Source organism: Zonotrichia leucophrys, chromosome 1 (assembly GCF_028769735.1).
Source record: "Zonotrichia leucophrys gambelii isolate GWCS_2022_RI chromosome 1, RI_Zleu_2.0, whole genome shotgun sequence".
NCBI lineage: Eukaryota > Metazoa > Chordata > Aves > Passeriformes > Passerellidae > Zonotrichia > Zonotrichia leucophrys.
The window spans coordinates 31,856,506-31,869,279 of record NC_088169.1 but is presented as its reverse complement, the minus strand read 5'-3'; the positions used below and the strand labels follow the sequence as shown (position 1 = coordinate 31,869,279).

General features: G+C 41.2%; 1 protein-coding gene across 8 annotated transcripts in view; it reads right to left on the bottom strand.

Moving 5' to 3' along the window:
* The window catches only part of CRACDL (CRACD like), a 92,423-nt gene that overhangs the window by 22,216 nt on the left and 57,433 nt on the right, over positions 1-12,774 (bottom strand). For all 8 annotated transcript variants that reach the window (XM_064710845.1, XM_064710882.1, XM_064710891.1 and 5 more), the window contains 4 exons: positions 5,168-5,244; positions 4,044-4,209; positions 813-948; positions 282-446 (listed from right to left, as the gene is read on the bottom strand). In XM_064710845.1, the coding sequence (XP_064566915.1) occupies positions 282-446; positions 813-948; positions 4,044-4,209; positions 5,168-5,234 (534 nt within the window). In that variant the 5' untranslated portion in view covers positions 5,235-5,244. The remainder of the gene's footprint in view (positions 1-281; positions 447-812; positions 949-4,043; positions 4,210-5,167; positions 5,245-12,774) is intronic.

Below are 12,774 nucleotides of genomic sequence, written 5' to 3'. Positions count from 1 at the left end.
GTAGTCTCTATAAAAAACACAACCTTCCCATGCGTGTACACCATCACATACTCTTCTTCCTAGTTCTGCATTTTCTGGTGTGATATTTATGTTTTAATAGGAATACAGATTCTAAGTACCTGTTTACAGAGAGAGAGTGTTTTCCCAATTTGAGTAAGGTATTTCTGAATTGCTCAGAGGTAAAAGAGGGATATGTAAAACCAAATACCTTATTCTACCATCCACATATAAGTAAAACAAATCATTAAACACCCATTTTTGCCAACAGTGGAACTACTCACTCTTGTTCTCATGCCTGAGCTTAGGCTTTCATGAAGCAAAGACATTTCTGGAGGGCTCCTGGGTAATCCATCATCTTCAGAACTGGTCCCAGCATCCTCTGTTCTCTTTGCATGAAGTCCAAATGGAGGCGGAGGTCCCAATTTCATGGTAGGCTGGAGTTTCAGCTTCAGTGTGGCATAAAATACATTAGCTTATGATAGTGATGGAGGTTTCCCCAGAACATTTGTTAGCTGAGGTCAATGAGTTACCATTATTTTAACTTCACAGCTGAATGATCCAGGGCACAGGACATCTGACTTGACACATTCTCTTAGGGAGCCAAAAATTACCCATTTTTCAGCTATCAGTTATGTAGAACCAAGAGAGAATACTGCTGTCTAATTACTATATGCATAATTTGATGTAAACTGCAGCCAGATATTACTTACTAATCAAACATTCAACTACAAATGCTATCCAAAAAGAAAAATCAAGCCTGGAAAGACATTCCATCTCTTGCATTTGAAAAAAAATTATATTGTCTAAGTTACCTGTAAAGCTCTAATCCGATCAGAAATGTTTTCTTGAGAAAACACTCTTACTGGCCTTGCAGGCTCTTGCCCAGTCTCCAGGATGAAAATGCTATCATGTGACAAAGCTCTGCTTCCCATAATGCCTTTATGTGTCCTAGAATAATATAAAAAATTAGTGAAAACATGCAAACTTTTTTGCCATTTCTCTTAACTCAAGGGATTTATTGAAGGTGGAATGGGATACAGGGATGCACAACAAGATTCCAGACTTCCCAATGAATACAGCCATCCAGGGTAATCTAAGTAACACCTTTAAAAACAACAACAAAAAAAATAGAGATGCTGTTATCTGCCATGTTAACAAACTGAATCAAGGTTAAAGACAGTTTAATCCCAGAAGATGAGTTATGTCTTACGAAAAAAGCTACTGGCCTTTGGGTGGAAGCCAGCAGCTGGGTGGTGGCACAGTGCCACAGGCAAGCCCAGGTGCAAAACGGACTTCACATAAATGAGTCTGTATTGAGACTCCTAGCTAATGTAAGACCATGTCTTGCAGATGAGTGACCATAGGAAGAATAAGTACATTTTACTATCTAAATGTGGTACAGCATTTAATATATCTCTGCCATACAGATCATTAGCAAAAAACATTTCAGGCAATGTAGTCCTTACATGGAATCCTTTGCATAAATCCTTAAAAGGTGCTGTGCTCTATATCAAGGTCCCTCAGATTTTCTCTTATGAGCCTGTGGGACTTATTTTTTCACTGACAATGTTTGTGGCCTAGTTGGGGGAAGTAGGAGATGCTTTGTGGGCAGTTTCTCTCATATTCTGTTTCCTACTTCTGATGCATGTGTTACGTAACTTCTTTTGCAAATGGTGCATGTGGGGTATGAGCACCATGCTCCTCTATGGGAGTGGTAGAGGAGGCCCACAGAGAGACAGCTAGCTGCTAGGAAGCTCTTGTGCTCATTTTCCTCAGCTTAGTTCGTACCCTGACTGAGAAGGGACAAGAAATGCGTGCACACAGCATTTTTTAAGAGTACCTTTTTCTAATTTTTTTAAATCAGGGAGCCATGAAATGGTAAATGAGTGCAGAATAGATAATTGTTTGGGTTTATGTAACTATCAAGTGAATTGAGCAGAAAAGAAAAAAGAACTGTATTTCTGGATCCTAGATACTGTCAGAGGAACCTTGAAGACAAACATAAACAACCATGGCAGCCAGTAACATTTTCCCCATAGTGGCTGCTATAAATATGTTTGATAAAACAATAGCAGGAAAGAGTTGATCCACATTCTTGCTGCAGAAGGAAGGAAAGCCTGCTACGTCTGCTTAATGCATTAGAGACATTAGAAGAACAATTTATCTGAGTGCAAATGTGATCTCTGCAAAGCATCCAAGGTCAGACAGATCTATAGCAATTTGCAGAGTAGGTGTGGGGCCTGAATACATGTTGTATTGTAAGATCTGTGTGTGTCTAGGTTACCCTCACGAGCTACAGCTGTTGCCCAACTAAGGACCCTGCAGCTGCAGCTCGTTTGGAGTAACCTAGACACACACAGATCTTACAATACAACATGTATCAGCCCCCACAAGTAGGTGCCAGCCAGGGCTGCAGTGGTGCCCCCTGCACCAGCACTCAAGGGTGACTGTCCCTCACAGGCAGTGTCACTGCGTGGGCACATTTATCCCAGCATCCCATCCTCATTTCCTCTTTCTAGCAGGTACATCCCTCCCAGATACATAATGGAAGTACCCTGCATGTCTCCTCAGATTAAGAGTGTTCAAATTAATTTTCCTTCCTTTCAAATAATTTCCTGGTCTTTGTCTGTCTACATAAATATTAGGAAACAATCATGTACCAACGCTTCAGGTTGCAGCACAGGAATATGGCCAGAACAGCCAGAGATGGCACCCACCCAGACATGACCTTGTTAAGACACACATGGGGAAAAGAAAATCTCACCATCCACGTCTTACAGGAATTAGTAAATTGTCAAATAACAGAACTTCACACCACCTGGTGCTGCCAGCCCACAACTCCGAGGGCTTCAAGCTGTACTAACTAACATTACTATTGCCAATGCCATGAAAACAAAAAGAAAAAAACAAACCCAAACCATGAGAGAGAGAGAGAGAAAAAAAAACCAGATTGTTAATAATTTCTTTTGGTTGTTTGGCGCTGCCTGGTGGCCACATCGAATAATGTCGTTTTAAATGGTTTCCTTTCCCATTCCTGGGCACAGCAGCACCCCTTGCTTGAGGACCAGGAGGATTGTTCTGAGGGGCACAATATCCACCAAGGCAAAGATTTGCTCTTTGGTTATCGAAGGGGCTCTTCAGTCCACCTGTCTGTCCAGAGACATATCTGAATGTTTGGACTGGGCTTCTCACGCTCACTTTTCATAGTGGGTAACATGAAGACCGGGTTTTCAGAGGCAGAGGTACACAGGATGGGACTCATCTAGTATAACTTCAGACATCAAATTGCAGCGATTTACATTGGAGGTGGCTATCCCAGGCTCCTGTTTACATTCAGTGGGAAGATATAGGCACTTCTAGAGCCTATTTCATGTATAAGGATGACACAATCTTTGTTAGTAATGCTGACTTCTCTCTGATTAGAAAAGGCAGCTGGTAACTAACTATCCCTGTCCATGGCAGAGAGGCTGGAACTGGATAATCTCTAAAGACCCTTTCCAACTAATACCATTCTGTGGATCTGTGGTAGAACTCAAATGCAGACATTTTCACTTTGGTCAGATGAATCCCATGTATACAGAGGAAAAGAAGGCTTCAGAGCCTCTGGATCCTGCTGATTTCAGTTGCAGACATCCCATTACTCCTTCCTAGCTTTCAAACCCTGGCATAAATGGTTAGTCAACCTTCTCTAACAATCCTTAGTAGCTACATTTTAGGGGACTAAGGTTTATATCCTGGTAGGATATAAACCAATTATCTAATTCATTTTTGAAGATGGGAATTACATTCTTTTGAAATTATAACCCAAGGCTTATTTATGATTAAATGAAAGCTTTTTACATTAATATTTCTTGCTACACCCCACTCAATTCTCTTCTGATTTGCCTTGCATCAACCATTTTAATTTGTACTTTCCTGGGAAAAGCAACTATTTGAAAATACAGCACTATGAACAAGGGGAGGAGGCAATTTTGGGGTGTCTTTAATCTACAGACATTGTAGCAATTTTGTGTTTGTTTACCAAACAGAGCCCAAAGACTTACTCAAGCTCATCTTCAGAATCATAACTAGTGCGTGTGTCATGAGAGGCCGCGACATCATTTGTTGACTGGCACAGCTTCAGACTGCTGCTCGCAGAAGATGACGACTCTTTCCTTTTCTTTTTGCCAAAAAACTTTTTGAAAGATTTGAACTTTGATTTTTTCTTTCCTAAGTGAGGAAACATAAAGAAGATGCAACCAGCAGCATGTGCAAATTTTTGAACAATAACATTTCTTTATATTTTTTTGCATAAGTGGATTTTTCCTGGAAAATGTAACACAGTCCACTGTTGCATTAATATCTTTCAAGACTGTACTGATAGTATGAAATGACTGTTATTTTGGAGAATGGATTACAATGTTTATGAGACATAAGAAATAACCAATGGTGTAGAATCATTCCTAATAGAGTTTCTACTTGCCTCTTGAGGTAATTAAACTGTGAAGGAGAAATTTTGTCTGAACTGCCTGGCATATGAAAAAGAAATTATTACTTGGAAACCCAATGCCTTTGTTCAGCAAGCTAAATAGTGATGATAAGAGCAATGCTACCAAAACCAATTTAAATGTAGAAAAGACAAACATAGGTGAATGCACAGTGTTGGGAGGCTAATGCTGTTAAAATGTTGGGTTTATAATATATCAAGAATATTTTTAATGCTGATTACATGATTCAGTGGATCACAAAGTATTAATCTAGGAATTAAGCAATAACCTTGAAAAGCAATTTTAGTCTGCTCAGTGAGGAAAGACCTAAATTAGGATCAGTTGCAGCTCTGTGAAGGAAACTATTTCAAATTAAATCAGTGTTTTCCACAAGAATTCCAACAACTTGTGCCTGGCCTGTTTAAGTTGACATGACAGTACTGCGAGGCATCCCTGTCAGCATTTCATTCCCTCCTGGATCTTGTTGGGTAAAAAAGTTAGCTTGGTCACAAGATGCTATAAAAATCTTATTTCAAGCCTCTGAAAATGCTGAAAACATGTAACAGCTCTTGGAAAAAGGTGGAGAGAAAGGCAGAGAGCATTCTCTAAACAAACAAATTCACATTCTATGAGAGAGCTAAGGCATAGAAGCTCAAGAAGCCACAGCACTTTTCCTTCACAAGGGAAGAGTGAAATTATACCTGAATTGTCTTCTCCATCTCCTTCAGCCTCTCTCATTTTAGGGTCCATTGTCCTTGAGGAACTCATGTGGCAATCACTAACGGAGGAACAAAAACTGTTAGTTGTAGCAACAAAATAACAGTACTTCACTATATATGTGTACACATACATAAGGCAAGTTGCTAAAATATAAAGATATAGAATAGAATATTATGTGTATGCTTACATAATATGTCTCTATACATGTCTAAATATATGTGTGTGTATATTATATATAAATATACATAATATATAAAAATATCCCATATGGTACTCATTAGGCTATAGAGAGGTGTAAGAGATTACACAGACTACTTCCACTTTCAGAAGACAATAGTACATGACAGTTTAGTCCTCCAGCCCCTCCTGTCTCAAAACTGACTTTGGTAAATTCTTGAATGGTTCTAAAAATATGTATTAGGGGAGATGGGCTTCTTTAATTCTCCCTTTCTCAGCCCATTCAGGTCCAGAGACAAAATGACAGCATTTGAGCAAGTGTACAAGTAACAATAGTAGAGAACCCTGCATATTTTTCCCTTATTTATGTCCAATTTTAAGTATTCTGTAGATTACAGTTTTTCTTCTTTCTAAAGAAACTTGGGGAAAGGTAGTGATTCCTTCCATTCCTTTCTTTTTGGATAGATAACAGAGGTAGGGAGAATTAGTTACAGAGAAATACAAGTAAAAATAAAAAGAGTGATTTTCTAATTTTCTTCTCTCTTCTTTGCTTTTCAGAGCAAAATATTAATTTGCTTATTAAGGTTCCTAAACTAAAAAATAATTGCAAAACTGTACATGTCCAAACTCTGAAGACAATTTATTTGTAATTTAAATCATATTTCTGGTGCAGTAGTCTGTTTGTGCTCTCTTTTCTTCATCTGGAGAGCCATAATTTCATGGTCAAGGGAGAAGAAAGTCATGGATGCCATTGATGGGATAGTGAGTTAAATGCTGTACAGTCACTCTTTGGGCTGGAACAGAGGCAGATGCTCAAGCCACAACCTGCATGGGAGGCTGAGTAGACTGTGGCTGTTTTGATCCACTGAAGTACCAGGAGACTTAAGGAATAAGGCTTGTGAATTCAACAAGCCAGTAAAATGGAAATGAAACCTTTATTACTCAAATCTAAAACACAAAAACACATCACCTGAGCCATCTGCAGCCACCTGGGCAGGGCCACAGTGCAGGGCTGCAGGACAGTGACAGCCACAGCAAAGGCACCTCTGCTGGCTGGCAGCTCCAGGGCTGCTGCACCACAGACCCACAGCTTGGGTGTGAAACATCCCCTGCCACCACACACCAGGTACCAAATCAGAATTAACACAAACATGAGGGTGAGCAACTTTTGGTCAAGGACACCTGCCCGAAGTATGGAGAATTAATAAGGAACTTACCCTAGAAAAAAACCAAATGGAGGAGGGTGGTGAGGCACAGGAACAGGTTGCCCAGAGAAGCTGTGGATACCCCACCCCTGGAAGAATTCAAGGTCAGGCTGGATGGGGCTTTGAGCCACCCATTCTAGTAGAAGGTGTCCCTGGCCATGGCAGGGAGGTTGGAACTAGGTGTTCTTTAAGGTCCATTTCAACACAAACAATTCTGTGATCTAGGATACCTTTATTTTTAAAGTAAATGTCCACTGGGAGGTGGCAGATAAATATGTATTGTGGGCTGTGGCATACCCAGTCAATTGTTAAACAGGGTGTCTCAGATTCCTGCTGTCACGTTGCAGTAGCAATGGCAGGAATGTGAATCACTATCTTTAAGGCTTCAGCTTCATATGCATGCCCTGTAGCATCTATAAGCTACACACATCCAGAAGTGGGATTCTACAGTCTCTGTATAAATTGTGGATGACATAACTCACATCCCCATCTGTGGTTCATTGGCATCAGCCTGCTGCATTCAGCTGCACTCAGGTGAGGGTATATTATTTTTTGTCCAAATGTTTGTATGCCATACTTCACTAGTTCTCAATAGCAAAGCCACTGGGAGATAAACTCCCACACAGTGACAATGTTTGTTGGAAACATGCAGGCAAGTATAAACATGTTCCCTCTGGCAAAATTCAATCAGATAGTATATTATACTCCTGACAAACCAGAACTATGTTCCTGTCTCAAACCTTGGCAGCCGAATTTCTAGAGAATAAAACCAATTTTAAAAAAAGTTAGCTCCACCATATTGCATGCAAAGATTAGTGTGATTTAGTTTGTGACATCTGAGGTCACAAAAAAAGTGCTTCCTCTGGATCCTTCAAACATTGAGGTCCACTACTATGTGACCAGGGGTGCAGCACAAATCTCCTCACTTAGGGGAAACAGAAGGACATTGAACCTTGAATGGGCTCTCTTCTTGCCAGTCTAGCATTTTGAAGCAAGATCCTCACTCTTTCTCTGCTCATGCAGCAATTCTTTGGGCCCACCATGTTTTTGCTGTTTTCTGACATTATTTAAGAATGTGTGTCTTACCCAGAGGAAGGCAGCCCTCTGCTACTGTGACTCTTGCAGGGGTACAGGGCTGGAGCCCTGGCTTGTGAGAAGGAAGGAAGTGCTTGGCCACTACCTGTGCATATGTATGTGGTCCTCATATTCCATCACACTTGGAATCCTGGGGATTGCGTTATGTGGGGCAAACAAATTCCTAGGTTAAGGGAAGATGCAGCTCAATGTGTATCATTATTTTATATTATTTGTTCTGGATACGACCCACCCTGGGCTAATGCTGGCCTGTTGCTGAAGGAGTTGTTCCCTCCTAAAGAGCAAGATAAAACAATTAAAAAAAAACTTGTGGAGTTGACCTACTGGCAAGGGAAAGTTGGGCTGCCTGGCCTCAGATTGATCCTGGTTGGGATTGTTATAATCAGAGAGAGAGAACTCCCAAAGTGTGATTAGAGCTTGTGAGGAGACAAGTAAGTTGAACTAAAGTACAGGAATGTAGACGGAGACCAGAGTAACATAAAATGAGTATTAGAAAAGATTGCAATGGGTACTGTTGAGATACGGGGGAATGACTCTCCAGAATCTTAACAATATTTTATTATTATTTATTATAATAAAATATAGTAGCAAGTGTATTTGTGGACCCAGATGCCTCTGACATCCGCAACTATTTTAAGGATCACATGTCAAAGAGAAAGGATCATGTGACAAAGAGAAAATCAGAAAGATATATTACCTGGGGGTTCTAAATTTGTCCAATATGTAAATGATCTGTTACTTGCCAGCAAAACACACAAAGATTGTTTGAAATACACTGTTTTTCCACGTACTGCTTTATCCAGGGATTTCCTTGTTTAGGGATGCTTTTAATGCCCAACTCAGGCTGTAATACTACTAATAAAAAGTACTTTTAAAATACTTTTACAGAGGAATCTGGCTTTCAGCTTATTGATTGAGCAGAAGCCTAATTGAACCCAGTTATTGTGCTGGCATGTGTAATCCATTACACCAGGTCCCACCACTGCTACCATAGTCATCCCTAGACAGCTCAGTGTCACCTGGGGAAAAACCTGGCTGATTTGCTGTGGGAGGGCTGCCCAGGAGACCCAGGCTGTGTGCAGGAAGGAAGGTTGTCCAGGTGAGATAACTTTGGAGTGAGGCAGAAGCAACCCAAGGTGTGGGTCAGAAGCACCTGAGTGCAGGAGACACCAGGCACAAACACCAATGGCCTCAACCTCCTGTGCAGGAGCCCAGAGACTCCTTTAGCCTCAGCAAGGAAATGGTTATTTTAAATTATGGTAAATAAATCCTGTAAGTTTGGGTTGGGTAAGCAGTACTGGCTTTGCAGTGGGGTGACTGTGACTTTTAATAAAAACTGCCTCTCAACTCATCATGCCATTCTAAGGATTTGGTTTTCAGTTCAAAAGACAAGTTTGCAGCCTGAACCCAGGGTTGGGTGTGACTGTCCCAGGCCAGTGGTGGCTGACACAGAGGAGGAGGTGACAGCAGCCTTTGCAGCAGTCATTATGTTTTTTTGTGCAAACACACACCATGACAAGGGGAGCGAGGTGCAGCCACCCGCCCCATACTGAGGTTGCAGGAAGAGTTTTGTGCCTTCTGTTACCAAAGGGAGATTTGTTTGTTTGCATCAAAGGATGAATGGACACATGCTTCCTTAACTGAGAAGGGCACAGGGTGGGGGGGAATCAGCAGGCAGCAGAGAGGACTTCAGGAACTCACAAAATGCTTCTGGGCACTGTGCTGGTGTTCAGCTTTTCAGAAAAATACTCAAAAGTCAACAGATTCATTTTTAGTGTTTGCTCAAAACCCTGATTTCGAGCAAACACTGAAGCTGACACTTAGCCACTTACTTGAGTACTTTGCCAGGTGATGGTTTGCATTGGAGCAGTACCCCAAGGGAGTGTGAGGCAATACTGGTCCTTGCTGAGCATCCAGCAGCTGCCAGAGATCCCTCTGTGATGCTCTGCAAGCCAAGCACTGCCTGCCTTGGTGTCTCACCAAGCCCAGCTGTAGGCAATCACATTCATTTCTACCTTAAAATTTACTGTGTTGTTTTTATTAACATGGGGGAAACTGGGCTTCCTTTTAAATGCTTCCTTTGGTGAAAACACTGGTTTCCAACACCAGGAGATAATCCTATTTTTTGCCAAATACATAAACTCAGAGAAGCATACTATCTACATTTTCCCTTTTTCTTTCAGTATAATGTATTTTAACGGTATCTTTAGGCAGATTTTCACTCTTTCAAGCCTTTTCCTCAACATCTGCAATAAGCTTTCCAGTATTAATGTATTCATCATAGGAAAGATTTGATTAAAACATGATACTTAAGAGGAGAAACAAAAAAATCCAGAGTTTACCCCTGATAATACTGTAACTGCTTGTCATTTCCCTGATGTAAACAGAGATTGCAGTTTTTGCTCTGGAGCCAAGTTTTTTCACTCTCAAAGCTTTGTTTAAAATCTACAATGGTCTACAAGCTTAAGAGCTGTGCAACGAAATACTGACAAAATCCAGCAGCTTTGAATTTGGCACCCACTGGGATGGGTGGCATTCATTGTGCACTTATGCTTGGATCTAGAGGCTTGGCTCCTGAGCTTTCTCATTTCCAGTTTCCCCAAGGATTTACTGAAGTCCATCACTTAATTAAATCATCCTGTGATCTGAAAACTCAGCAGGATTTTCATCCTATAGAAGCAACCGGCATTGCTTCTCCCTTGTTAGCAAGGGCAAGATTTACCACACCACTGGCAGTCACACCCTTTTCCTTTTTTTTTTTTTTCACATTGTATGTGTGGTTCTTTTCACAGTGGAATACTAGAGATACTTGGTTTATCAATTTATTATGAGATTTTATAAGCAAAATATAATGTCTGAGGACAAACTGCTAAATATTACCTGTTTATAACAGTATTTTTGCTGTATTTCCCAGCAGAGATGTTTTTTCACTTTCCTTCCTTCCTAGGTCCTTTCTAGATAAGCTGAGATACAAGAAATATATCTGAGACTATGCCACTGCAGAGAATAGAGATGGAATGTAGCAGCACAGCAAGTTTTTATTTCCCTTCTTATCCATTCCAAATGACAGTACACTCAAAAGTGGGTATTCAAAAACCAACGGCAATTTACATCTTTCATTTCTCTTTTGTATAAGAATATCCCTTTTCTAGTAGAAACATGAGGAATTAAAAAATCTGTATATGGATAAATTATTTTACATGAGACAAAGAGCTGCCCTTTTCTCAGAACATCACTATATGCACTAACATTCCCTCTGGTATTGCCCAGCTTTGAAGATTTGGGATGGGGAAAAAAAAAGAAGATAAAGCAGGGATTCTAGGGATATAAAGAAAACCCAAATACTCAGAGATACTCCTCTAGCTGAGAGAGTAACCAACACAAAACCATCTTAGTGCCTGGAGCAAAGACCAAGGCAGCCTTTTCTCATCCTCCCCCTCTCTGAGGACTCAGACCTGAAGTGAAGGCACCATCCAGAGGCCACACAGCCTCTTCTCCTGTCACCTGGACTGCAGAAACAGGACAGCTCACAGTTTCCAGAGGGAGCAAGCCCAGAGTGCCTGCCGTGGTCCTCTGTCACCCCAGGCACATCAGCAGTGCTCTCACAGCCCTGGAGGCACTCCAGCTCTCTGGCATGTGCATCAGCAAGGGCACCACCTGGACACTGCCCCAGGGTGCCCTGCCTTGGCATAGCACAGGTTCAGGAGTGTGTTGTGATCTCCTGCCTCCCACACAAAGCTTTGTCTCTGCAGCCAGGGGAGACCTTGTGCTGAAAACATTGTGCAGGGTACGGCAGAAGGCAGTGTAGGGCAGCAGGCAGGTATTCACACAGCCCAGGAAACCCTGCTGTTCAACACACCTCTGCTCAGACATCCTCCTGCTAGCAGAGATCATCGTCCCCTCCTTTCACACTCTCAAACAGCTTTCAGTGCTCCCAGGTGACAAGGCTTGAGCCTAGCCAAAACTAAATCTCTCACAGTATGTCCAATTATGAAATCATTTCCAAAGGGCAGCCATCATCTTGAGCTTTGCTTTCTAAGATAAATCACCAGCAAGTGAAGGTCTAAAAAGCATAGGGAATGCTCCCCCTCAGCTAGCACAGCACACACATATGAACCCAGGTATTAGGAGTGTCCACATGAGTGAGGAGCAGGTCTCTGGGAATCTCATTAGTCTGTATAAACACATCCAAAAAGCTCATAAAAAAGATAGGAGAATTTCATAACAGCTGCAATACCATTTCCAAAGCCGTACATTTTCCTGCTTCAGACCTCTCATTAGACTAAAGGAGTGTCACTTTTCATTTTTTATTTGGCCTCCAAATTTTAAATCAAGGCAATAAATGCCTCTGAGTGCGTGCTTACATACACACAGCCATCCTAGCTGCTTTATCCAGAGTGCCAGTACCTGGTCATTCTTCCTTTCTACCATATGTCAGCAACTCCACAGTATATATTCTAGCTGTGTCCTCATCATTTGTGAATTATTAAAAATAATTTAACCAGAGAAGACATTTTTTGAGACATTTTCTGCACTGCTTGGTACTACCAAGTCTAAATAAAATATAAAAAAATAAACTTCATGCTAAATCAGGAAAAAAACCCACCCTTTCACTTTTTGTATGCAACTTTGCCTTTTGTTTTCAAAATTGGGCAGACAATCATCTCCTTCCATTTTGTTCAAATAGTGTGTATCAGTAAACAAAAAGTATTGCTTTGCAAAATCTATGACTTCATGTGTTCTTTGCTGTTAGCACTTTACACTGATGTTCATGAGAACACCATCAAAATGTGGTATTTCCAAGAATGGTTGGCTGCCTAAATGATAATTTGCTATCCATTTTCATCTGTCTCTCACTGAAGCTGGTACACTTTACCCATATCTTTTCTTATCTGCATTATTGGCTAATAAAAGCCTTTGTTTCCTTGCTCGTGGCTAACATTTATCTCCAGCTAATGCAATGTTTGCAGCTTTAAAAGACAATTTGTGTATTGCACAAGCACGGTGTGTGGTGGGAGCCTCGGAGCCACTCCTCGCGCTCAGAGCAAGGCTGGCTCAAGTGTCTGCTGCCAGCATCCTCTCCTGGGCTGCACGAGCCCTAGGCCAGCATC